General features: G+C 41.8%; 1 protein-coding gene across 2 annotated transcripts in view; it reads left to right on the top strand.

The window, feature by feature from the left end:
* ACACA (acetyl-CoA carboxylase alpha) overlaps positions 1-27,473 on the top strand; it is a 186,163-nt gene that overhangs the window by 73,495 nt on the left and 85,195 nt on the right. Inside the window, exons 30-41 of one of the 2 annotated variants that reach the window (XM_084650728.1) lie at positions 53-76; positions 3,579-3,722; positions 4,798-4,894; positions 6,346-6,453; positions 9,828-9,884; positions 10,194-10,238; positions 17,151-17,192; positions 18,646-18,861; positions 19,313-19,468; positions 20,894-21,097; positions 24,109-24,264; positions 24,512-24,658. In XM_084650728.1, coding sequence (XP_084506854.1) covers positions 53-76; positions 3,579-3,722; positions 4,798-4,894; positions 6,346-6,453; positions 9,828-9,884; positions 10,194-10,238; positions 17,151-17,192; positions 18,646-18,861; positions 19,313-19,468; positions 20,894-21,097; positions 24,109-24,264; positions 24,512-24,658 — 1,396 coding nt within the window. The remainder of the gene's footprint in view (positions 1-52; positions 77-3,578; positions 3,723-4,797; positions 4,895-6,345; positions 6,454-9,827; positions 9,885-10,193; positions 10,239-17,150; positions 17,193-18,645; positions 18,862-19,312; positions 19,469-20,893; positions 21,098-24,108; positions 24,265-24,511; positions 24,659-27,473) is intronic. The other variant, XM_084650727.1, reaches the window with a different exon arrangement.

Here is a 27,473-nt window from a genome sequence, read left to right as displayed (position 1 = left end):
ATTAGTGTTCTCACTAACCAATCTGTAACTAACTGTGGTTGTTTGATTACAGAGGGAACATCCCCACGCTAAACAGGTATGGTACTCGTCCTCTTTTAAGGTTTGAAAAGAAAGGTAGACTAGAAAAGAAGTAGCCTAATATTTAACGTTTTAGTATGTTTTGTTTGGAATCCTTACCCCTTACTTGGGACCCTCTGAATCATAACTATATTCCCTATCCGTACTCTCCCTTTTTTGTTGTTCTAAACATGTTTTCAGCTCTTTACAAAACTTTTAAAAGATAGCTTTGCATGTGGCAAGCTAGAAAACTAAATTTGCTAATGGGCTCAGCTTACCTGCTGCGACATATAAAATGAGTATCCCAGCAGAAAACTTCCCCTCCAAACTCCTCCTCCTTGGAACGTAGCCACTGACTCTCTGATAGGGTGTCACAGTGAAATAGACATCTAATTCTAGGAGAACCAAGGCCTGATGTGTAAGATGAAGAGTATTCAGTGCTGCTCTGGTCTCTGGCTTAGAATTTGCGGATGAACTATAGCACATCCATCGCCTCTCACCCAGTCGATGAAAGTACACCTTAATCAGCTGACAGCATGTTTTTGTTTTATTTTGGATACTTCATTTTTCCCCCATTTCTCAGTCCAAAAATGTTTGTGGTTTTGAATAATATTCAAAAATATTTGATACTTTTTCACATTCTTATGTTAGTGGTAAGAAATGTACGTGAAGACAGGTGGCCTGAAAATCTGTGCTATTTCAAAACTCAAATGCCTACAATTTATTACGGCTTATAAACATGTCTAGGAAAAATGGTATACAAGTTTGAAAGCTTTCTGATTCCTGATCTGAGATAAGTTGCAAAATCCTAAAGTTGTTTCAAAGGTAGAGCAAGCTGTTCAGATTTTTGGTACTTTAAACTTTTTATCATTGCACTTAGAACATTTTCTTCGAGGATGTGTTTGTTAAATTCTGTGCATTTTAAAAAAAGGAAAACTCCTAAACTTGTGTATTAAGCAGCACTGGGAATCTATCGTTTGGTATTTTGGTCCTGCTCCTGTGTGGCCAACAGGAGTTCTGCATGTTGCTCTATTGGCCCCTTTATTTTTTCCTGTTGTACAGTTGAGGCCTGATCCAGCAAAGCAATTAAGCATGTGCTTGACTTCAGTGGGACTATTCACATGCTTAAAGTAAGCATGTGCTTAAGTGATTTGCTGATTCAGGGCCCCTGAAGTGGCACAAGTATAAAATCAGACACTTACTTTAGCAAATACCTTCCTGAACATTTGGGTGAATGAAAGAGAATGGTATTAAACACTTTCCTTGTCATGGATGTGACCAGTTGATACCCAGCAGTAAGGTATCTCTTTAGAGCCAATGTATAATCCATACCATATAATGTAGTGGGGTAAAAGACAGAGTGGCTTTGGAAACTTGATCCCTGAATGAATTCTGATTATTCTGCAGCAGACCATCATGAAGAAGTGAAAAGTTTGTATAAAAAGATTTACCGGGAATTCGTTACCGAATAGGGAAAAACAGATCCCAGTTGATAGTGGGAGCATACATAGCTAGTTTTCATAGGACTCACTTCATTCATAGCGTGAGTGGCTTTTTCTACCAACCCTCTCTTTGAGGTAACAAGTCCCGACAAAAGATTAAATACCTTTTTGATAGCTGTATTAACTACCATGGGGATAGGCTTTTAGGGCCCAATTTGTTCCCATTAAATTCTGTGGGAAATGTGATCCTGACTCTGTGGGTTGGTCTACAGTGGTGGGCAACCCGTGGCCCATTAGGGTAATCTGATTGTGGGCCACGAGACATTTTGCTGATGTTGACCATCCGTAGGCATGGCCCCCCACAGCTCCCAGTGGCCGCGGTGCACCGTTCCAGGCCTATGGGAGCTGCGAGAAGCTAGCACGTCCCTGTGGCCCACCGCTTCCTGCAGCTCCCACTGGCTGGGTATGGCGAACTGCAGGGGGCTGTGCCTGCGGACGGTCAACATCAGCAAAGTATCTCGCGGCCCGCAATCAGATTACCCTGATGGGCCACATGCGGCCCATGGGCCGCAGGTTACCCACCACTGGTCTACACAGTGCTTTAGCAGGCACCAGTGGAGTGTAAATTTTCACATGTTGAACACTAACTGGCCCATGTGGATCCTTCTGGTATGCACTAAAAGCTTGGAGTACTGTTTAAACCAGGGCTACATTAATGCACACTAGGAAAGTTCTTGTGCTTGCCAGCCGGGTCCACACAGGCCAGTTAGTGCGAACTAAAATTTACATCCCCTCTAGCGTGGACTAATGCAGCATGTAGACAAGCCCTTGTGTACAGGATCAGACCCTTGGCGGATAATGTTGATCAGTTAAGATTAACCGTTCTTTCGCTAAATGGAAGTCTGTTATGTAGTTTTTTCCTCTTATTTCATTCCAGTCTGTTCCTATCGCCCTTATTAATATAAGAAATTGGCCCTTCTTTATGAGCAGTATCATCACCGGGGTGCATCTCATCACTTGCAGAGCACATAGTGGTGGTGCTTATTATATCAATCACAGTGTCTGATCAAAACAGCTTCTGTTTGTCTTGGCTCTTCCTGCCTTTTCATTGTCCCCTTGCCTTAAAAAGGGTGCATTCCATAGCCAGTTGTTTGAATTATTCAGCAGTCCTGCTTTCAGGCAGTCAAAACCAATCAAAGCGACAGGGTGGAAGTTGTGTTGAACTTAATGCAAAGAGGTTTTGTTGCTGAGGAATTGGTCAAATTAGAAAGAGGACCAGATTTATCATTGATTGAATTAAGTGGAAGGCACTGAAATAAGACTGTGTTTAGCATATGAAAGCAAGTGTGAGCATGTGTGAGACCCTGGGTCCCAATACTGCATTCTAGAGAAGTCACTATACCTTCTGTGGGAGCTTGAGATAGTGTAAAGTGGGATGGAAGTGCTTGTAAGCTTACTGAAAAGATTTGAAAAAGGGGGTGGGGTTGGGAGTCTGATTACTGAAGCCAAGAGTATAGCAAGTGTCTAATTTAAAGATGTTTGTTTTTTTTAAAAAAAAGATAGAACAAATATATTTCAATACATGTTTTTGATGGTGTTTGTAAAGATTTACTAAACCTTTCAAATGCCATAACCAAGAATTATTCTTGTGTTTATCTGTGAACGTTTCATCTGTAACACATAGCATAGGTACAGGAGAAAAATGCCTTTGGCATCGCATAGTCATAATTCAGTTGTAAGCTCAATTCTTTTTCTCTTAAGAAATATTTTTTTAAAAGGGAATAATGATATTTCTTAACCCTTGGCTGCTGCTTCGTCTCAAGTGGGTCCAGGTAGAACACAGTTGTGTTACTAAGGGTACCACGTGCACGTCCTAGTTCCAGTGATTTTGGTGACTGGGTAAAGGTAGCAGAACAGGTTTACCACCCCAGTAGTGAAAGGGTTAATTTGACCGCAGTCTAGTTCTACTGTATTGTGTACATTTCAGCATTTCAAACAATTACAAAACAAATAAAAAACCTTACCTTGTTCCCTCCTCATCCAATCCACTAATAAAGCTCTGCTTGAATTGCCATTTAGAATGTCCTTTTCCTCCAACCTCAATCATTACGGGATGGTCCATGTAGCAAGTGTGAGTGATGTGCTGCTGGACAACTCATTCACCCCACCGTGCCAGCGGATGGGCGGAATGGTCTCCTTCCGGACTTTTGAAGAGTTTGTCAGGTAAGGATATGGATACTGATTTCTCTGTGTGTGCGTTTGCCAGGATAGTTTTGGGGGCGGTTAAATGGGATCGGTCATAGTCTTTATCTGTTTTTAGTACGACACTCAAAGCTTTCATAGAAGTTCCAAAATTGCCAAGTGTTTGGGTTCCCCACCCCTAGTTGTCTGGCTGGAATAACTGGAAGTTCCAAAATACTACAAGAACTGATTGCCTCTGACCAAAATTTTGCATTTTTGCAGAGTCAAGGTTCCCATAAGCATCTGAACTTTTAAATGCTTATTGGAATTGAGCCCTTCTTCCCAACATTGGGTGTATGTCTTTGTGCACGCACATATGTCTGGTCTTAAACCTTCTGGACTTACGCAAAAGATTGGAAAGCCCCCACAAGCAGAGCCAATGAATTTTCAACAACACTCACCCCAACACCCAGCAGAAATCTTACATCTGCGTGCTCCCCATGACGGGGGTGGAAGAATCATAGTCTCTTCTTGTGGGGGCGTTGCACCACCATTTCATCTGTGCAGTCAGGATGTTTTGGCCCCCATGTATTATGAAACAAACAAAGAAAAAGCCCAGATTCTGAGCCAAGAGCAGAAGAAGCCACCTGTGACGTGATGAGTGAAATGTCAGGAGAAATGAAACAGAACACTAGAATAAACCGCACAAGAGATGATACATCTTTTGATTAAATGCATTCAGTATCTATCTCTTGATGTATACTGATGCATTACCCCAGGGAGAGGGGCAATTACATTGGGCTGTCAGGGCTCTCATCTCAGGCTTTCCTCTGTAACCTCAAGAATGATGATATGGACACTAGCAGCTTATATATTAAAAAATATAGCTAGCTCGCTTGCTTGCTTTCGTTGAAGTTTAAATCAAGTCCACCTCCTGACTTTTAGCTCTCGTACTGGACAATGTTTCCATTTAGTCAGCTCTGAAGTCTGCAGAGGAGAGGAATGACTTTTTCTCCATCCCATGAAGATGGTATTGGTAGGGTGACTGAGTGTGCTTTTGGTGCCGTTGGGTTGTGAGTAGTTTATTTATGACTAGCATTTCTTGGACGTGTTTCAGAATCTTTGATGAAGTGATGGGTTGCTTCTGTGACTCGCCTCCCCAAAGCCCAACCTTTCCTGAAGCTGGCCACACTTCCTTGTATGATGAGGATAAGGTACGGTATTTCCTTCTTCCCAGGTTCCTTGCATGTTACAGGGATAGAAAGTGCGTTTTTCCATGGTGATTGCACACTCTGGACTAAACCTGTTTTGCTGACTTCGGTGGAAGTTTTGTTCACGTTGGTGGGAGTAGGAGTAGTATCTAGTTTGTTTTTCTGCTGTAGGGGGTTCAGAACAACTTGAATCATTGGGCTTTTTCCTTCGTCCATTCTAACCATGGGGCAGATTTTTTTTCTTGGTTACGTCAGAGTAAATCCAGAATCACTTCTTTAAAGTCAGTGGAGTGACTCTGGATTTACAGTGGTGTGACAGAGCATTTGGCCCCATGGCAGTGGAACCTGGCCTTGTACGGGTATAGGAAGGTTAAGTCAGAGTATTTGAACCCTTTCTTGTGGTATGAACTTCATTAGTATTCTGCTTCACCCCCATTTAGGACACCACTGTGGCATTTAGTTTTTCATATCCTGTTCTCTTCCCTCTGTTCCGCTTTCTGTGCGGACTCTGGGGAGGAAAGGTGAGAGGAGTCCCCGGGTTTTCAAACTGGCGTAGAGAAAGGGTTCAGAGGAAACAGCTGGTTGGTAATGGTTAGTGATGCAAGAGGCACTCTCCTTAGAGGGACAGGCAGCTGCTCCACAGTACCTGTAGCAGACTGGAAGCTCTGATATGGAGCATATCATTACAAGGGTTGGTTTCAAATCAGTCCATTGTTCCTGATGTCTGTTTGTAGGGTAGATAATATGGGACAAGGATTTATCTCTGCCATAACTACTTCCTTACATGCTCTTTCCTCCCCCCACACCCGTGCCGTCCACACCTAACCAAGTATAGTTTTCTGTTGATCAGTATCCAGTTTGTGAGAGTTTAATTGCAAGTTCTTGAATATTAAGCGTGTTACTTTTCATGGCTCAGTTTTAGCTGAGCTACCATAATATCCTATTGCACTGTAGCCATGAAGACATGCTGCTTCGTTTCCATGCAGTGAACTTTGCTCCCCTTTTTAATTTTATGGCCTCCCTTGGTGCTAAAATTCTCCATATGTCCTACAAAGACACTGTAGTAATGCTACATACATACAAAGGACCTTATTCTGCATTCCTTGTGCCCCCAAAATCCATTTGAAACCAGTGTTATCTGCCAAAGCAGTTTAGTGTGCATGAGCCTTGAGGAGAACTTCAAAATGAAGCTCCAGCCTGCTGTGGGTGGACATTTAAATATCCCATAGTAGTCTTTGTAAGGGCAGGGGTTTCCATAGTTTTTCTAGATTAAGAATTCCCCTTCCTGTACTTTGGTTCAGAATGCCAGCCTCTTCCCCAGAGCTAGCTGCATTTATTGGTGGTGTATATGTACTTGGGGATCCCCTCAGATAGAGAGGTTATATAAATATAACGTTCCTCTTCTTGTTGTTGTTAATAATTTATTTATTAGGCTTGCTTTCTTTAAATTACAGAGTGCCCGAGAGGAGCCCATTCACATACTGAACATTGCCATTAAGACCGACTGTGACATTGATGATGATGGGTTGGCGGCCATGTTCAGGGACTTCACACAAAGAAAGGTGAATAGCAGTTTAGAGTGAACCTACTCGCCAGTATTATTGTGACCCACTAGGGAGACATTTTCCCTTGGGAAGAAGTCTGCATTTCCCAGGTATCTTGCAAAATAAATATATAAACGGAACAGTTAAATCCTTAACTTATCTAATCTAAAACAGTATTATTTCTCTAATTGGATGTAGCTACAGTTTCCTGGAGCCTCTGGGGAAGGAACTGAACAACAGAGCACCCTTTGTGTTGCCTTATGGTGTATCCTAATCCATCAGCTAAAGAGTCTTGCATTTACCCAACAAAAACCAAAAAGAAACTTATAGTTTTAAATGAGTCAGGTGAAGTGTTGATATTTATCTGGGGTCTGAAGGAGCAAGATACAATGACAGTTATTTGACACAGTTCAGGTTGACATAGGGAAGGACAGTGTAACAGAAATGTCTGAGATGACCTCAAATAAATGGTGCATGTGTCATGACATTCTAAATCTTATCGAAATCTGTAGCTTTTGTTGGCATAATATCTACATCTCCATTGTTTTGTTTCTTTGGCACTACCTGATCAGTAAATTTGGCTTCTCCCTTCCGAGAGCAGGGGGTGCCCTTTAACTTTTAGCGAGGAACCAGATTCTACACTTGTGGTCACTCCTGAGCTAACATTAGTTAGCAGCTGCATCTCTGTATTCTGCCCTTGAGTGGACCTTAGCTTCCCCTTTGCCCGACCTGGAAAACCCCTCTCCTGTCTTCCCAGGTGAATATCCCATCATGCATGGAGATCCTGCTAAATCCATGATGGCACTGAAGTGGCCTTGGGAGGGATTGTGAGGAGTGCAATCTCTAACTCCTGCTCCCTACTGGGAGATGGCAAAGGGGCTGCAAAAATAAGTCAGGTGTTTCCTGTGAGATGTATGATGTGTGTTTCAGAGTAGCAGCCGTGTTAGTCTGTATTCGCAAAAGGAAAAGGAGGACTTGTGGCACCTTAGAGACTAACAAATTTATTTGAGCATAATGTGTGTGTGATTTTTGAGGTTAGAGCCATTAGGTATGATCAAACACTCTTCTACTGTGCACAATACAACTGTCCTGTCCATACAGAAAGACTAGTGAACTGGAAGCTTATAAGAAACCCTGTGCTTGTCCAGTCCAATTCAGAATTTAACTGTCTCTTTTAAAAAGTAAAGCAAAACTAGTTTTGTTTTTCATTTGCATGATTGTGCTCCAGGCGTTTTATGGAAGGAAAAAAGAAAAGAAATTAAAAAAAAAAACACATTAAACTATCATATAGGTTGATCCAAATTGTCCAAATAATCTTCCAGTCCCAGCATGTTGTGTGTGGTTTTTTTTAATAGAAATTAGGATCATATATTTGTAAATGACTTGTGGAGGAGATTGAGGCAGTCAGTTTAAATGGAGTTTCTCCAGGTACTGTTGCCTAATCGCTCGGTAATAGCTGTGGACTTGCTGTGAGACCTACATTATTACAATGTAATCAGAATCCTGTTGCTATGCTGTTATTGTCTGCCACTTGTGGAATTTTAAAAGCAATAACAATTTTTGCTTTGTAAATCATGGCATTATTAAAGTTATTTTCTTCCTTTGCCAGGAATGTAGTCCCTGATGCTCGTTTTCGAAGGGCTTAACCTTAGTAAAACATTTCAGTCCAAGCCACAAGGGGTGGGTTTGTTCTTGGCCATGCTGAGGCTCTTTCCCTTTTCACTCTCCTTTTTTGTTTTTAAATTCGAAAAAGAGGGTGGGGAGAGAAAGTAGAAACAGGAGAAAAATGACAGAGAGATCTAAACTTGTTTAAAAGGGACAGTGGGCATAAACATCATGGGAAGCATTCATCTGCAGCGTGGCTCCATTCAGCTCAGTAAAGTTACACTAAGGATAGATTTGGGCCAGTCTATTTTTTTTAAAAAAAGCCTTTATTTTCTGCTCCTGCCATACTGAATCCTTTGTCTTCTGTTCCTTGTTATGTCGTCTTATCTTTTTCCATGTAACCCTGTATGGCCCCAATTCAGGAAACCATCCCTTTTCAGGACAGCACTTACTTCAGTGGGGCTTTAAGCATGTACTTATCAGACTTTAAGCACGTGCTTAAGTGATTTCCTGAATCAGGAGCCAGTAAAAGAAGTGCCCTCCCATGCACCAAGCTTCCTCATTCTCCTTGCTTCCTCAGAAACTGAAGTCTGTTGGCTGCCTTCCTCTGCTGTTTGTCCATTGTCTAGCACAATGGGTCCATGACCTCTAGATACTACCCCGATAGAAATAATTAATAATGTGTGTGTCCCCACCACTGCCTATGCCAACATTATAAAATATGAACACTTTAGATATGTTAAAATATTTCCAAGCCCAGGAGCCTAAACAATCCAAACAGGATGATTTTGTGTCTTTCTCTTCTTCCCACTCACAATGGAATCTTATACCATCTAAATTAAGGCCCCATCCTTCAAACCCGAGTAGTCTTTCCTGAGGTGAATCACTCCACTGATTATTTGCATGAGTAAGTGCTACCCTTCTGAGCAAGGGTTCGTAGGCCTGGACCTGTCGCAGCCGAAGCCTTTAGGGCAGGGTACTGTTGTTTTTTGTTTGTTTGTTTGTTTATCATAGCACCTTGGAGCCCCAGCCACGGACCAGGAACCCATAGTGCTAGGTGCTGTACGAACCCAAAACAAAGCCAGCACTTTTGGGCTGTCTCAAAGAGCTTACTATGTTTTTTTATATCTGAACATGCCATGCAAGTCCATGGCACTGTATTTAATCATGAATACTCATGCCACTTTAGATTGTTGTAATGTGGTTTTCCTGACCAATGCAGAAAGTTTCCCCTACCTCCTGAGACCGGTGTTGTAGGTTAATTCCTCTGGATTTGCAAGCTCAGTTTTAACCTTGGCCAAGAAGACTGCTTGAACCCCATATTATTATGATTATTTTTATTACCATAAAGTCTAGGACCCCAAGTCATGGACCAGAACCCCACTGTACTAGGTGCTGTACAAACACTGAACAAAAAGATGGTCCCTTCCCCCCAAAAGTTTATGATCTAAGTAACCCCTCTGCTGGTAAGAGTGTTTCCTGAACAATTAATTCCCTGCTGAGATAGATAAGAAGTTTCCCAGATGGTGCCAAATGTGGTTGTTATATGGATTCTTCTCCATTCAGAAGGGACTGAGACTATTGCATTTGCTCACAGGTGCTGCTAAGCAACCATCTGATAAGAACTTTCAGTCACCACCAAGCTGGGCTGGATTGTGAGTCTGCAGTTTAGAGGCAGGAAGCTTTCTCACCCATTACCAGTCCTTAGAAGATGTCATCCAGATTTGAGTCTTATGTTTCTTTTCTGTTAAACCAGTTCTCCTGTTTGCTGTCCTTCCCTTTTACAGAAATCAGTCCTGATTGATCATGGGATTCGAAGGCTGACGTTCCTTGTAGCACAAAAGGTATTTTGACATCTCCCCTGATGCCTGGAAGCTTTTTATTTGTAGTTCATAATGAAATTATAATCTTAATATTTTTCAGATTAAAAATTGCATTTACTAGCGTTTTAGTTCTGCTTTTTGTTGCCTTCATTCTCTAAAACTGAGACTGTTTCAGTGAATTCGCTTAAGGAAATTAATTGACAATTACAAAAAAAAATCTGTCACTTGTAATCTTGTCTTAATTTATTTTTGATTTTAGTACTAATTACTAGCTTTCTTCTGCTCTTCCTCCCCCTCCCCCTCCCCGTCTTTCTCCGTTTCATTTGTAAGGATTTCAGGAAACAGGTCAACTATGAGGTGGATCAAAGATTTCATGTAAGTAAAAAGAAAAAAAAATCAAGATAATTTTGCCTTCAACTCCTCTTTTCAGTTCATGGAAATAAAGTGATTCTAGTCATTACGAATGAGTAAGGAGAAGAAGATTTGACTCTTTAGTTAGCTATTTAAATCCAACCCCATGGTCCTGACTGATTAGTTGGCATGTGCTCAATGCTTAGGCACGTGACTAACTTTACATAGGTATTTAGGCATGTTACTAACTTTAAGCACGTGAGTAATTCTATTGACTTCAAGGGGGCTACTCTCATGCTTATTATACTTAGTAATTTATACACCTGGCTGAATATGTACCCATATAATCTAGGTTGGCCTTAGTTATTCTAATGTTCTTTTACAACATAAAAATATTATATATATTATTCAAGGGTCTCCCAGCTCCTTACCAGCTCTACAGATAAACCCAGAAAGGGACCAGGAAAATGACTTGCCAAAGTTCACACAATGACAGAGCCATTTGTAGAACTCTGGATTGCCAGCACCCAGTCTGCTGCTGAAACCACTAGGCAGCTCTCCCTTCCGCCGTGCTTCGACTTCAGCGACGGCTAGTTTGATTCCTGCTCTCAAGAGGACTATGTAGGGCACAAGCCAGCTTTTCTTTCCCTCTTGTGTATCCACTCAACCCCTCCTGAAGTTAATGGGAGCACTGAGTGTGCAAGAAACGCAGTCAGATGCATAGAGCCCGATATGGGAAATACATTCCAATATCAGCAATAATAGTTGTTCAACCAGCTTCCTGTTGTTTTCACGATAAGCGTGGGTAGCTTCACTTGGGAATTATAGCTGTGTATTGAATAGAGTGTACACCACACAAACAATGAAGGAGGCTGAGTTATAATCCAGAGCTAGTATGTTGTCAGACGCGAAGCTGAAGGCCAGGTACGATCAATATTGTAAGATGTTAATACACCATGAATCACACACTAAAGTGTCTCATTGTAGCTATTTTTAAAAATACATTTTTATATATGCCAATTTAATAACAGTGGCTAATAAATTCCCCTTGGGTATCTGCTTGCAGCACTCACACTATTCAGAAATTTTCTACTTTGCCAGTTGGATCATTCAGTTTCTGCTACCAACTTTATTTTAATGAGGTGAGCCTTTGTGGGCTATGCTAGCGAAATGCTTCACAGACCCTCTGCTTTTTCCTTTAGAAATATCTAGTACTAGGAATATTTTCCTTATCCCTGAGTTAGCATCATTGGTTCTTCTCTACAGAGTAATAGGGGAGTTTATCTTCCAGGCTAAAGAAGCAAAAGCTTTCCAAAATGCTTTAGGAAATGCTGCAAACTGAATTACTTCCCCCAGTTTATTGATGGCAGAAACCTATCTTATGACAGTATATACAGATGTATGTCAGTCAGTGACTTTAGACAGGAAACTGGAATCGTAGGAGAAGTGTGGGGTGTTTGAGCATAGAACCTCAGGCTTTAGAAAGAAGAATCAGGAGTTTAGAGAATAAAATTGATACTTGGGGGATGGAATATGAGAGGCTGTGAATGAATGCTGTAGCTTGCTGGTGGGGATCAGAAAGCTGGGGAAGAATAGAAGAGTCCTTCAAGAACTTGGAGAGCTGGGATGCGGGTTGAGAGGGGCACTGGATTTGGCATTTTCATCCATTATTCTGGATTAACAAATCATTCTAATGATCATTCCTCAACTGTGATAGTTATGGGAATTGGACACTGCCTCAGCAATGCCTCTTTTATATGAGGGGCTCTGTTTTTTTAAATGTGCACCCAGATCCTAGGGCAAATCCTCAGCTGGTGTAAATGGTCATAGTGCAAGAGGAGGGTCTGCCTCTTTGCGTTTGGTGTGTAAGGGCCCAGTCCAACTCCCATTAAGTCAATGGCAAAATTTACACTGACTTCAGCTGGAATTGGATTGGACCCACAATCAGCCCCTAGACGTGCAAGTATTATTTTATATGACTAAATCCTATCCTTTCAAAGTGCGTGTGTGCTGGTCTCTCTTAAACGTACTAGAATTCACTGATTTATTGCTAGAGCCAGTGAATTTCTATATTTAAATTCACTGGCTCTAGCAATAAATCAGTGAATTCTAGTACGTTTAAGAGAGACCAGCACACACGCACTTTGAAAGGATAGGATTTAGTCATATAAAATAATACTTGCACGTCTAGGGGCTGATTGTGGGTCCAATCCAATTCCAGCTGAAGTCAGTGTAAATTTTGCCATTGACTTAATGGGAGTTGGACTGGGCCCTTACACACCAAACGCAAAGAGGCAGACCCTCCTCTTGCACTATGACCATTTACACCAGCTGAGGATTTGCCCTAGGATCTGGGTGCACATTTAAAAAAACAGAGCCCCTCATATAAAAGAGGCATTGCTGAGGCAGTGTCCAATTCCCATAACTATCAGTTTCTGATGAATTTTAATTTCCCCCAAAAGCTTTAAACAAAGGGCAGCTTCTATTAAAACAAAACCAAACAACCCCTAAAGAGTCAGCTACAGAAGAAAGCAATATTTATTATCTGTCTAAGGCTACTAGTTCCCGGCACGTACAACTAGTAAAAGTTCAGCCAGTTTGTGAGTTATCAGCTTAAATGGGCAGGAGTGTGGGCAGTGAATGGAAAGATGTGTGCATTGAGAGACACCTTCAGACAGTGCTTCACCCTTACATTGTGCATCTCTGAATGGGTGAATGCGTTCTTGTTATCTAGGTTTCAGTTAATAAATATTGTAATTAGAGTTACAGGCATGTCACTGTTTTCTTTTTTCCCTATTCCAAGGTAAAATGACAGCTGAATGCCAACTTTTACTTAGTCCCAGGGCTTGATACAAGCAGGAAAGCAGGGTAAGACTTTGGTAAAATGCCAGAGAAAGGCAGGGAAAGGTACCAGTCACACTCTAGTTATAGTGCTGAGAGTTGAGAGGTTTGCTAATCGTCAAAGGACATTTAGCCCTTATTGTGTGGTCGCATGTATGCCTGCCCTGTAGTTACTGTTTGTGTGAAAAGACTTCTGAAGACCAGTCTCTTGATAATCTCATCTCTTGATAATCAACAGTGATGCATGCAGCCCCCCTCTTCCAATGTATGGAATCCCCGCGCTTTCCCAAATGCACTACACAGTATTCTCTATGAGCAGGTGGGAGCTATGCAGTTTGGGCTGAGTACAACACTGTGGGCTATATAATAGCATATAGAAGAGAGACACTCGGAGAGCAGGGCATTGTGAAGAGATCTAATGGAGTCTAAGACAGGGGTTCTCAACCTTTTTCCTTTCTGAGGCCCCCACAACGCTGTCAAAACTCCCTGGCCCAGCTGTGCGACAACAGCTCTTTCTCTGCATATAAAAGCCAGGGCCCGCATATGGGGGTAGTAAACAAGGCAATTGCCCTGGGCCCCACACCACAGGGGGCATTGCGAAGCTAAGTTGCTCAGGCTTTGACTTCAGCCTCAGGTGCTGGGGTTCAGTGCCCCATGCTGCAGTCCCATGTGGTGGGGCTTCGGCTTTCTGGCCTGGGTTCTAGCGAGTCGAATGCTGGACATGCTTGGCGGACCCCCTGAAACCTGCTTGTGGTCCCCTAGGGGGCCCCGGACCCCTGGTTGAGAACCACTGGTCTAAGGAACCCAGCCCTGCTAAGCATTAGTGAAGTATTTGGAAAATATTTGAGTTCTTATCTAAACAGATCCTGGGAACCTTTTGAGGTTTGCCCCTCACTGGTTCTGAATGAGTCCTGTGAACACTATCCCACACTTTTACCTCTATGTAACGAGTGGAAGGTGAATAGGCAAAGACACCATTGCAGCCTCTTCCATGCTAGTGGAAACAAGCCCTTCTCCCGCGCTCTCTCTCTCATGAACATTGACTCAGCTTTATTCGCAAGGTTATATTTGATTGAATGCAGCCATACTGCCCCAGGGCTATGATCTTGCAAGCTAAGCAGAATCCAGTTTGGTCAGTATTTAGATGGGTGACTTACAGTGAAAACCCATTCTAGTGTAGCAAGTGTCATCTGTGATTTCAACCACTGTTGTGCCATTGTTTGAATAAGTCAGAAATCCAATGTCCTGATTATCTCTGATCTTTAAAAATCTCATAGCCTTTTTTGAAGAACGGAGTCTTGTTAACATAACTGTCAGTTTCACCTGTCTGAATTCCTTGGTAGTTAAAATCAGACACGATCGGATTCACACTCTGTTCTGATCTGCTGTGTAGCGCTGTGAGTTATTAAAAGCCTGCCACTGTCTAACCTAGAGGAGGCAGCAGAGCTTGTGATCAGTTTGAAAAGTTTGCAGAGTTTGGGCTCTTTTTGTATGAGAGATGCTGCATAAATGTCTGTCTTCATTATTGTCTCCTATTCTGTTTAGTTTGTTACTGGACCAACTATCAACTTACCCAGGGCTTGGCTTGGGGTTGTTTTTGTTTTAATTACAGTCTATATAATTAGTTCCCAGCATGTTGAGGTAATAGAGAGTTGCTCCAGCAAGCTTCCAATTTCCTCATCTCATTAGGTTTTTAACGCGATTATTAGTATAATAATCAGCTATGATGATTTCTGTTTGTAGCTTTTTGCATTCTCTGATTTGCAGGGTGTCTTGATTGGCTAATTTAGGCAAATTATTTTGATTGTCTTGATGATGGTTGGTTGATTAGAACACAGCAGGGGTATAATTCCTCTTCCTAGGAAACGGAGCACTCTTTTGGTTTTTGGTACCAGAGCACTGAGGATTTTCGTGTGTGTGCACATTTAATTATTATATTTGCCCACAACACTAGTCAAATGTCTCGAAAGCAATTACATTAGTGATAGAATGAGCATGGATGATGTTAGGAGAAATTGGCAGCATGCAGAGGGGGCAGGTGGGAGGGATTTGGGAGGATATTGAGGCAATGTGGAAGTCTCAACTCTGTTTCCTTATATGCTGTATTAGGAGATTGCTGAACCTCCTGGGTACAAGTAGTAGTGTCCATAATCCCAAGGACAGGATTCTTCATGGTAAAACTTCTGTAGCGCTAGAGGCGACTACTATGGAAGAGCCAAATGCAAATTACTGGGCTCAGTACAGGAGTAATTGGATGAAATTCTATGCCCTGTGTCATGCAGGCAGACAGACTTGATGATCTAATGGTCCTTTCTGGCCTCAAAATCTATGAATCCATTGCCCATGTCTCCTGATTGAACTTCGTCTCTCCCTGTCATTGTGCTGTAGTTGTTGAACTGAGGCAGCATGACGTTGTTTTTCTTTCCTCTTGATATCTAAAATGTGCTTGTGATTCAAAGAATCAGGGTGGGACTCCATATTTATTCTCCCTGTGCCTCCAGGTCAAATTTCATCATTTTTTTGAGTCAAAAAGCCCATTTTTGTAATTATGCAGCTCTACAGGCTTCACCTGGGGTCAGGGCAGGCTGCCACTGACATCACTGTTAGTAATGGAGAGCTTGAAGCTGTTCTCACTTACATTGGTTCAAAGCATACTCTGAAGTCAATGGAATTATGACCGTATAAAACCAGTTTAAGTGACTGCAAAATCTGGCCCAAACTCTTCTTATTTCTTGTCCAGAATGGAGTCAACTCACTCTTCTGTAGCGGCACTGGCTTTGCAGAGTGAACAGTATTAAAAACTAAAAACCAGCCCTTGCTTTTATCAGTAAAGTGAGCATGTGTCTTGGAAGACGTATAGGATTCAATCCAGCAAAGCACGTAAACATGTGTTTAACTTTTAGCATGTACGTAATCCCATTGAAGTGAGTGGGATTACTCGTGCTTATAGTTAAGCACATGCTTAAGGACTTCACTGGGTTGGCTCTGTAGGGAGTAGATATGAGGATGCCATCTTTACATAGTCTTTTTCCAATTATAACTGTGTTTTAAAGAGCAATACAGAAAGTCTTTCTCATTAGCACTTCCAGTGTCTATCATTTCATTTTACAGCATGTCCTCAATTCTCAGAACATGGTGGAACCACCAAAACCTATTAATAATACAAAAATGAATTCCGCATAGGAAAGAGTCAACAGCAAGCACTTTAATGAAGGATGATAACCAAAATTATGATCATTGTAGTGAATTGAAAGCTAAAGTAAAAGCAAAACTTCAAACAGCACAAACTGTGGTAATGGTTACTTATTTGAGCATTTCAAATGTGTGAGCAGTTCTATTCAAAGCCCTAGCTTATTAGGAGCCAAAAGTTGTGCTGTATGGTGTTAGAAAGGTAATTTTTTCTAGATTTGCAATAAGGCCTAGGACTTGACCTATGACCTTGGTACAGATTATCTCCATACATGTAACAGAGAGGCAAATAAACATATAGTATATCTTGTAGACTTTCTAGACTCTGAGGTTAAAGTCAATTATTAGAACTCATGAATTTCTCAAAATTCATTAAAACTATTCCTTGGGTGGGGAACTGCATGAGCAGTGTTAGGAATATGAGGAATTCTCTGGGGAAGGGACTGTATTTTTTGTTCTGTGTTTGTGCAGCAGCCTGGCACAATAGAGTTGTGGTCTGTGACTTGGACTCCTAGGCACTACTGCAACAGTAATAATAAATAATGAGAGAAACCAGCAAGAGTTCTTCTGTCTCCACCCCCATCCCCTCCTGGCTAGCTAGAATCTGTTTTAAGACCCAATATTAGACAAAAATATCAAGAACCATCTACTGCAATAGTAAAATAAACTACATTGATTTATCGTGCCCCTACAACCACTTCAATAGGATTTTTATCTTCCCACCATCCTTATTTACAAAATAAAAATGTAATGCAACGCTAGCTCTTGCCGTGATAGATTGTAATGGCAGTGATTTTCCCCTGCTTCACTGCCACACCGAGTCCCTTCTCTCAATAGCCCATAGGCTGAACAGATGGTGTGCAATGCTTTTGAAGGACTGATATCATCATTTTTATTTCCAAACAGAGGGAATTCCCTAAATTTTTCACGTTCCGTGCCAGGGATAAGGTAAGTTGTACAGTTATCAATGCTTTTCTCTCTCTCCATTTTAAACAGATATTTTTTCCCTTCTCCTACAACCATTCCAAACCTCTCTAAAAGAGGAGAGTGTCCATCTTTTCAAAACCTCATTGGGCAATTCTGAACATACTCCTCCCCCATTTATCCAGGCACTCACTATGTTGACAGCTGAGGCCAATGGGAGTTATTGGGTCCTTAGTCATTTTGAAATCAGATCACTTATTTAGGTGTCTAACTATGAATTTAGAAGCCTAACTTTAGGCTCCTGTTTTTGAAAATCTTAGCCATAGTGATGCAAAATTACTAAAATGACTCCACTGATAAATTTCATGTCATCCCACTGATTGCACTTGCCTGCACATTCCATGACATGCTGTCTAGTCCAAGGCAGTGCTTGTTCTGAGAACCATAGCTGTAGAAACAGAGTATGCTTCAGGGAAGGCGGCAACTTGGGGTGTTGTCGATAGAAGGATCTTCCCCTTTTCCAAAAAGAAGGCATCTTACCCAAAGTGGAAAGCACGAGAATTGCTGTGCTTTGGTTTTTGTTCTACTCTCAACGTGCAGACAGTTTCAATAGGCACCTCTTAACACTAATGGCTCTGGTGCATCAGACCTAAAGTTGTATGGCAGCTTCATTGAATTTTTAGCTTTCTAATTAATTAAATATGAAAAATCATAATAGGAACAGTGTGGTGTATCCGTTATTTATTTCTGTATTGACCTTTATTTATTTTACACTATCCTCAAATTTTCTGTTTTCGACATGCCCAAGATGTTTGTGGTGGTAACAAAGGGTTGATGCTGGAGGTTTGCACAGCTAGGTAGGGTTGGCTGGAGCATTTGGCATCTCTGAAGATGGGAGGCAGTTTGCGATTGTGGGATATCAATATTAGTTGAATGTTTCTGCTAAAATGATCAGGAGTGAAACAGTTCACCATGTTGACACTTGAGGTTTCAGAATTGGATCATTGAAATGAATGGGGCAGTTCACACCCTAAAGAATTGTTGTTTCAAGCCATCTGCAGACTCAGGAAGACACTGCTGCATCAGTTACACTCATTTCAAGATTTGCTTTGCAATCCTGAGGGCTAGAAACATGTTTTTTAATAAAAAACAAAACAAACATCCCCTGCGTCAGTCTCCCTCCTCTTCCCCCCCACCCCCCAAAAAAAACCCCCAAAACAAAACAAAAAACCCAACCCCAACAACAACAAAAAAACTGAGTCTGGAGTACAATTTTGCAGTTAGGGATAGAATCTGTTGTAAATTCTATCACTGTAGAATGACAGAATACACGGGACCCTGCTATTATGACTGGCAACGCTAGCCATCACTAGTGTCTCAGGTCAGTAGATTTTTATACAGTTCTCTCCATCTTACCAGATCCAGCTTCTTACCTGACTTTTCCCTTTTTATTCCCTTTGTGCTCTTCTCTTTCCAGTTTGAAGAAGATAGGATCTACCGTCATCTGGAGCCAGCTCTGGCTTTCCAGTTAGAGCTGAACCGAATGCGAAACTTTGATCTCACCGCCATTCCGTGTGCCAACCACAAAATGCACCTGTACCTGGGAGCAGCTAAAGTTGAAGTGGGCACTGAGGTGACAGACTACAGGTTCTTCGTGAGGGCTATTATAAGGCATTCAGACCTGGTTACCAAGGTAGGTTTCCTGGTGTGGGAGGTCTATTTCCAAGGTTGTATGTGAAAAATATGTCGGAAGTTCGTGTGTGTGTAAACTCTAAACTCACTGCCTTCTACTGGATGGCATATTACAGCTTCTGACTCATGTCTGATAGCACCTAACATTTCAAGTGTCCAGGTTCAGACTGTAGGTGGAGTGTCAAATCCATAGTAACTCCACTGGAGTTACTCCAGATTTATGCTGGTGTAACGGAGAGCACAGTTTGACCAGATATCTGAACCAGGCACCATCATCAATGTCTTTGGAAGGAAGACTCGGGTATGCTGGAGAGTTGTACAGCGCACTGAAATGGATTTCACCTTTTTTCTGTGTCGGATTCTGCTATGGTCTTTTGCAGCCTAATGAACCTGTGTTTGGGGCTGAGGGAAGGCTAGCGGAAAGTAAATAACCTTTTGGCAATCTCCTGTAGGAGGCCTCCTTTGAGTATCTGCAGAATGAAGGGGAACGCTTGCTTTTGGAAGCCATGGATGAGCTGGAGGTGGCCTTTAATAACACCAATGTGCGCACTGACTGCAACCACATCTTCTTAAACTTTGTGCCTACTGTCATCATGGATCCATCTAAGGTACATGTCCTCCACTTCTCAGCTGCCTGTTACTCCTTGGATGAATCTCTCTGGAATGGAGTGTTCTGTAGGTCTTAAGTTAGAGTACCAGCCATCAAAGATTGTGTAATATACAAATTCCACCTGCTGTTTCGTAGGGAAAGCAGAGGAAATCTCTATTCTACACTGGAAGTGGTAATGGTGTGTGTGGGGGGGGTCATATTAGGTATTCTAATATTCTGGAGTAATTTTTCTTTTCTGTTGGAAACCATGTAAAAATTGAGACTCTGGGAAGAGCCAATAGTGAATATTGCTCCCAAGGAATATGAGATTGAATAACACTTAGGGGAATAATGGCATTGATTAGCCTAGATGGCGGGGACAGGTTTACAAGCCCTTTAATTAAAGTGGTCATAGGCACTTGCCCTAGTTTCCCAGAGACACTACAGGTCTCATTGTCAGAGGTGCTGAACATCACGGTGCCCAGGGACTTCAGCAGGAACGGAAATGTTCAGTAGTCTCCTAATCAGCCCGTGAGTTTGCAGCACTGACTGCCCCCGAACAGCCTTGGAAAAGAGGATTTTGGAGAGAATATTAGAAACTGCTTACAAATTGCCTTACTTTAATATGCGCTATTTACCAACAGGAATATATTATAAAGTTTAATAAAACAGCCCAGGAACAAGCTCAGAGTGGTAATTGCTTTGTTGATTTAAGGCACTCTACTGTACGTGCAATGAAACATGGTTATTGTGCATATAAATGTGACTTAACTGTTTACCACTCTGAGTGCTTTCGTGCATCTCATAATTCTCAGCTATGAGAAATGTTTGCAGTAGGTGAGAGAAGAAAATTCAATCGAGGGGACGCAGTGGGCCCACTGCACTGTGATATTGCTAGTGCGTAAAAGACTAACCTTTAGGCTCTCTGCCGTTCCCAAATTTTATTGGTTTATGTATTTTTAAAACACGGTTGTAAAGTGAGTTGGTGAAACATTAAGCTCCTGCGTCACCAGTGGTACATAGCCAGGGATTCCCAAACTGTGGTGTCTCTCGTTTTGATCCAGAGGGAGACTGGAAGCATGGTAAAATGACGCTCACCGCCTGCTTAGGGACTTTAGTGCTCTTGCTGAGTGGAAGCATCATTCCAGCCTCAGAAGGAGCTATCAGCGGGTGTAAGGTCTGTACTGCATTCTTGCTGCTCCTGCAGTATAGAGTATAAATGGAGGGGAGAGGAAAGAAAGGAAAGTGGTGGCAATTGAAGAGGTGGGCGGGAAGCCTTATTAGCCCACACTTAGGTTATCCTGAAATTCTGAATGCTGGCCTCAGGGAAATGAGCCATTCCCCATGTGTGGGTAGGGTCCAGCGTAGTAAGGAGGAATAATAAAGGGGTGGATATATCCACAGCAGAATGGCGGTGCAAACTCACTGTTCTCTGTGTACTAAGATTGAAGAGTCTGTGCGGAGCATGGTGATGCGCTATGGAAGCCGCCTTTGGAAGCTCCGCGTCCTCCAAGCAGAGCTGAAAATTAACATTCGCTTGACGCCAACTGGAAAGGCAATTCCCATCCGTCTCTTCCTGACCAACGAATCTGGCTATTACTTGGACATCAGCTTGTACAAGGAGGTGACGGACTCCAGGACAGCACAGGTACAGCTCGTGCAGGCCTGGAAGCGAGTACTACAGAATGTGGTCTTTGGGAGGGTTTTTGTTTGTTGATTTGTAAGCCTGATCCAAATACCGAAGTGATTTATTATTGTTTCAGTAAATAAAGAATTGTGATTCTAGAGAGAGGTAACATAGCTTTGTAATGACTCCTCAAATAGGCACGTGAGTGTGTAAAACACATAACTGTGTCATGCGGCGGTATGTAGTCTAGCCATTTGCATACAACTTGCTTTGTTCATGTAAACACCTCTTTTCCCTTATGGAAAAGTCCTTTGGAATTAGAAAATATCATCTTTGTATACACTATTGGAACTATCCTGTAGAATTTAATAGAAAATTATATCCCTGCTGTATGCTTATGCAGGATGGTTCAAGAAATCCATAGAAAGGATCTCGTTCTCTTCTGTAGGAACAATGAATAACTCCTAGGGGCCCATGTGAAATTTCTGGAGAACCTTACTGTAGTCATATTTATTAAACTGGATAGGACTTTAACATGAGGGTTGTGTACGTACTAATCTTTGTTTGTGTATGGCTTACTCGTATTCTACTAAGGCACTTAACTATTTATTAAAATGTGGATCTTGGAAATGAAAAATATTAAAATATAGAAATAAGTTTATATTCTGACTGCAGTAACATCTCTGCCATGTAGTAGTAGCAACAGAATAAAGCCTTTGGACAGTGTTTGTGTCGAATACAATGTGCTGAGTCACCATTTTTCCTTTTTCTAAATCTTTCCTGCAAGCTGCTTGGCCATGCGGTCTCTCCTGGTCTAGAGATCCTAGTATAGATAATGTTTACATGTTTTTGAACGGACCAGGGAAAAGAAAAGGACATTGTTAATCTGCAGTGGCTCAGCTTAAAATTTAAGTTTTGTTAGCCATTTGCCAATGTGACATTTCCTTTTGCATTCTGTTTCTGGTGAGATGGTCAGAAAAATATCCCCATAAGGCATGGATTTTCTTTTTTAAAATGTTACGTTGGGGGGAAGGGAGGAGAATCTTTTTGTAATTTTCACAATATTTGATGGTTTTTTTCAGAGTAAATTTAAATGTTTCAATCAAAACATTCTAGGGACAAGGGATGGTTTTAATTAACTTTCACAATAAATTTAAGGCAGATCTGTTCTTGTAAAACTAAGATGGCATCCTGAGATGTTAATGTTTTTGGTAAATGTTTGTTTGTTCTTAACTTTTTTTTTTTAATCTTTATCTAACAGAATTCTTTCAGATTTCGCCCTTGTATGGTTCTAAAGAGATTAAATTTAGATAGTGAATCCCTGGCTCCCCTTTTTCAGCCCAAGTAGGAACTCTGGTTTAAGCCAAGATCACACCCAAACAAGTTTCCCTGTTTTATTATAGCATTAGTGGCTTTGGCATCCCAAGAGGTTTGTTAGAAGAGTTCAGGATCCATTGCTGCATACAAGCAAGTGCACCTGGTGCTTGGATGCTATGATGACTGTAGTAGTGTTATCAGCAGGACAGTGGGGTGGGAGGAGGTATTGTTTCATATTCTCTGTGTATATATAAAGTCTGCTGCAGTTTCCACGGTATGCATCCGATGAAGTGAGCTGTAGCTCACGAAAGCTCATGCTCAAATAAATTGGTTAGTCTCTAAGGTGCCACAAGTCCTCCTTTTCTTTTTGTAGTAGTGTGGAAACCTAGATCGATAATTTACCTTTGGCTTCTCTGGTGAAGTCAGGAATGGAACCAGGTCTCCTGTTCCCCAGTCCTGTGCTCTACCCGCTAGAAACACTACTTCCTGAATGGCCCAATCCAACTCCCCGTGAATCAACTAAAAGCCTCTCACTGACTCCAGTGGGAGTCGGATTGAGCCCCAAATACAGTAAAAGCCTCTTGATTACTGCACGACAGTAGGCACTTGTTTTCCTGATTAAATAGCTCTCCTGCCAAAGAAGCTATTTTTAAAAGACAAAACAACCCGTAAAGACTTAAGAATGATGTAAAATATTATATTGACAAAAACCACAAAAATCAATACTATTTACTGAATTCCATCTCTGTTTCAAAACTCTCTCCCCGCCGCCCCCACCCCACCCCCCCTTCTTCTTTTAATCTTTATCCAGCGACATCTGTATAAAGGAACTGGAGCTTGGAACATCAAATTTTATGATAATTCTGTTAAGAACAGCTTAATCATTTGGCTTCAGCCAAATGCGTCCCTATTAAGCAGGGCTTAGTCTAATGTTGTCCCAGTTAAGCAGCACTCCTTGCAGCTCAATATCATTAGTTGAAATGGATTTTCGTTTGGGATTTCCAATGGATCAATTCCTTTGGTGATGCCCCATCATAGTGGGCCCTCCCTATTTAAGTGAGTCCTGACTGAGTGGACTGTAAAGCACCATGAAGTATGGCAGCTGAAAACTCATGTCACTGCTCTGGGAGAATATTTTAAATGTGTAATATCAAAACTTCAAGCCAAATGACATATGGCAAGTCTTGAACTAGCTTCCACGATCAATCAGCAGAGAGATGAATGGTGTTTAGCTACTGTACTTACACTGTACTGTATTTATGCTATTCAGCAACATAAATAATAGCGATTCTCTCACTGCTGTCATGGGATATTCTCATACTCAGTCCACAGAGTCACGCTGTCAAAGGAGATGCTGGTGAATGCGAAATCACCAAAGTTATGGATGGTCAGTCTTCTCTGCATGCCGATTTATGGCCATGTACTCTTTCCTACCAGTGTGATATTGTTGTAATACGTCAGTGATGTACAGAGTTGTACAGTAAAGGCCCAGCCCTGCCTGAATAGGGTGGTAGTGGGTGTTGGAACAGGTCACTGTGAGATGTGTGGGCATTGCCATCTTTTGAGGGAACACAAGCAAGTCCATTCAAACTAGCATATCCTGTTGAAGTGTATTCAATAAAGTATGGATTCTGATGGGGACATCTCCCCTGAGCTGATCTGGTTGTTGGATCTCAGGTTGCCTTTCTTTACGCTGGTCATGTTTTCTGCTGCAGATTATGTTCCAGGCGTACGGCGATAAACAGGGACCACTTCATGGCATGCTGATCAACACCCCATATGTGACAAAAGACCTGCTCCAGTCCAAGAGATTCCAGGCACAGTCTTTGGGGACGACGTATATCTATGACATCCCTGAGATGTTCCGGCAGGTAAATCTTCCTTGGCAGGTCTCATGGGTGTGTTTCTAGATTTTTGTACCAGCAAAGGTTGCCCTTGTTGCTCATCCAGGGAGCCTAGCAGCTGGAGCCGTGAAACTCCATGCTGGAGCCATGAAGTTGACAAGAAAGCCACGTAGCTAGAGTTCCTGCCCATCGCTGACAGAAGGGTAGTGTGGACATCAGCCACCACAGTGATTAGAGTCAGTCTTAACAAAAACTTCTCTCTTCATCTTTACAGTCTCTGATTAAACTCTGGGATTCTATGAGTGAATATGCATTGCTGCCAACGCTGCCGTTGCCTTCTGATATGCTAACGTATACTGAACTAGTATTGGATGATCAAGGTCAGCTGGTGCATATGAACAGGCTGCCAGGAGGAAATGAGGCAAGTTACTTTCTAAAACGACTCCCCCTCCCCCCCCTTCTCATCAGGAATACCTTGTGGTTATAGACTGGATTTGAAAATGTACCAATCCAGGCTCAAAAGCTACTTGTGCTTCTTTCGGGGGGGAATCTTTCTCTTGAAAATGAGATTTTTTTTCTCTGTGACGATGAATACCTTCCATACAATCGGAACTTTAACCTCCATAGGAAATTATGGTTTAGTTTCAAATTTGTGCAAAAGCTATATTTTTCCCTTCATAATCAAAAGGGGCAGAGTTCAAGTATTTCTGGTAGCTAGAGTTTGTTTTAAAATTTTTTGTACAAAGCTAAATAGATACGTTTTTGTTCACTTAAAAAAAAAAAAAAAAAAGAGAGAGAGAGAGAGAACTAATTTTATATATCTTCTATTTAAACATTCCCCTGCAGTGTTTGGGTAATAAACTGGCCAAGTGTGTGCAACATCGCTCTCTAGTGACTGGTCCTCTAGAGAACAGGAGTGTACTACTGCTACTAGCCTAATGGAGTTACTCTTAGGTCAAGTCTGTGCTGAGATGTTGGAAGTCCAGACTCCGCTCATGACCTGCTGCTGCTGGTGGTGGTGACTTTTGCAACCCAGAGATTGCAGGGTTGCGCTAACCGGAAAGTGCGATTAACTAGTACAAGCGTGAAACTGACCCGTTCATTTTCATTGTCCAAATTAAGTGAAGTGCGAAAAGTAAATATGTATCTTCAGTTTTTTAATTTTAAACAATCTAAGATGGTAGTTGCATTCATTTTTTTTATATGATTGTTAAACTAACAGTAACCCTTTAACCAGATATGTAAACTTAAGACTGGCAAGAGTCTCGTTCCTATATCAAAACCATTGGGAGGAGATAGTAGGTTATTCCAACAAGGAAACAAAGAAGTTCAACAGAGGTTTGCAGCAATGTTTACTGCATCTCTCTTTATAAGCCCTTTGTCAGGAAAAGGCTTTGAATCTGAATTTTCGCGTCAAACCCAGTCAATAAATGGAGATGTAAGGAGGTTTTTTCCGCTGCTGCTGGGCATACAGGAAGACTGGTTTCACTAATGTAATTAAAACCCCAAATGAGATTTTTTTTTTTTGGTTAATTTTGTGTTTTGTTTTTTTTTTTATTTTTTTTTGCCCAGAAGTCCACGGCCACAGTGCTGTGCGGAGCCTGTTGCCATGATCTGTCTCTTTCTGTCCGCATTTCTCTCTGCTCTCGTTCTGTGTTTGAGTGGGTGGAGACTGGGGGAATAGCGAACTCCCTGAGGGACAGAGCTCTGTTCTTGCTGAAATTACAAGCATAGAGCTGCCTGGGCATGAACATGTAGTGTTTACTCTGCCAGTATGAATACAAATAGTCTTATTATACGAGATTCTGTACCCAAAGACCAAAAAAAAATTAGTAGTTTTTTTAACCCTTGAAAGACTTAGTTGTGCCTTGTGTGGAAACAAGTGACATAGCAGCACAGAGAGTCCTGCGGTGGCTATACAAATAATGCCCTGGTTAAAACTCGTCTGTATGATGCTTTTACGCTATACGTTGAGTTGTTTGAAAATAAGGCAAGAATTCAGTCAACCCGGAGATGGTATTTGGAGCGTTTGTCCCCACCTTTTGCTGTCCAGATGCTTCGAAGATGATTGAGAATGGAAGTATGTGGCCACATTCTGAGACGCGTCTCGGTGACTCCATTGAGTTTGCACGAGGGAGTAGCCCAGTCCAGAATCTTCCGGTGCATGCTCTCTGTCTCAATTGAAGCAGAGAGAGACTGAAGACTCCATTTCTCTCCTTTCCCAGAGAGGTTTGTGGCTAATGCTCTGGGCAGCTTGTAAACTATGTCAGCCAAGCCAGTTCTCTAACAGATTAGTTACAGTAGGACAATGTACAGTGAAAATGAGGTTTGAGGTGTTGGTATCTTATTCTTTTGTTACTAGCAGCCAAGGGGACGCAATAGGGCACCTTCACTGGAGAAGTGGCCAATCTAAGGAAGAGGTTTCAGCAGTCAAAAGTCTGAAGGACAGGTGACACTCAAGTGATGACAAGCTGTCGAACAGATGCATTCCTCTGTGCTGCATTCACTGTATCAGGGAGAGCTGACTTTAGGCTTTTACGGTTTAATTTGTTTTAGCTGAGGAAACAGATTTGTCACAAGCCTGCACTCAAGCTCCTCACACCCAGGAAGATGGCAAGTGGGAGGGGAGGAGGGACAGTTGAGGTTTGATTCTTCAGCTTCATCTCTGGAATGGAAAATGCAACCTGGATAAAACCAAGCTGACAGGCGTGTTTAAAAAGGAGAGGCAGTAAATAGATCCATGCTGCTTTTCTCACAAATAAGAGGAATCCCACAGATGCTGCACAGAAATTATGCAGACTGTTACCTACCAGGAACAAAGGGTCCTTGCTGTCTCCCACCTTTGTGGGAGAAGCTTGTGGTTCTGGTTTTAGGTAGGCATTGTCCAGGAGACACAGAAGAGAGGAAAATACAACATTTTTAACCGGTTCTGCTCCTTGTTTCAGACACATTTGAGAATTAGCCATCTTTTCACCAAATACATTTCTTTTGTTCTCCAAACTTGTCTGAACGCATGTGAGAGGATACATTAACATAAACGCACTCTCCTTTAAAATGATAAAGTTGATAAGACTTGTTGCATAGTGAATCGTGAATGGAAGGCAATGTGGCTAAAGGAGCGAGCACCACGTGGAAGTTAGACCTCTTAGGTCCTTGTCATTGGGCCCTTATTGTCTGGGTCTCACTTTCTTCGCTGGTAAAATAGGATAGTACTGCCGTAGCTCAGGGTATTGTGA

This window comes from Lepidochelys olivacea (genome assembly GCF_965140295.1).
Source record: "Lepidochelys olivacea isolate rLepOli2 genome assembly, chromosome: 17".
In the NCBI taxonomy this organism is placed as follows: domain Eukaryota; kingdom Metazoa; phylum Chordata; order Testudines; family Cheloniidae; genus Lepidochelys; species Lepidochelys olivacea.
This window is presented reverse-complemented; position numbering and strand designations above follow the sequence as displayed.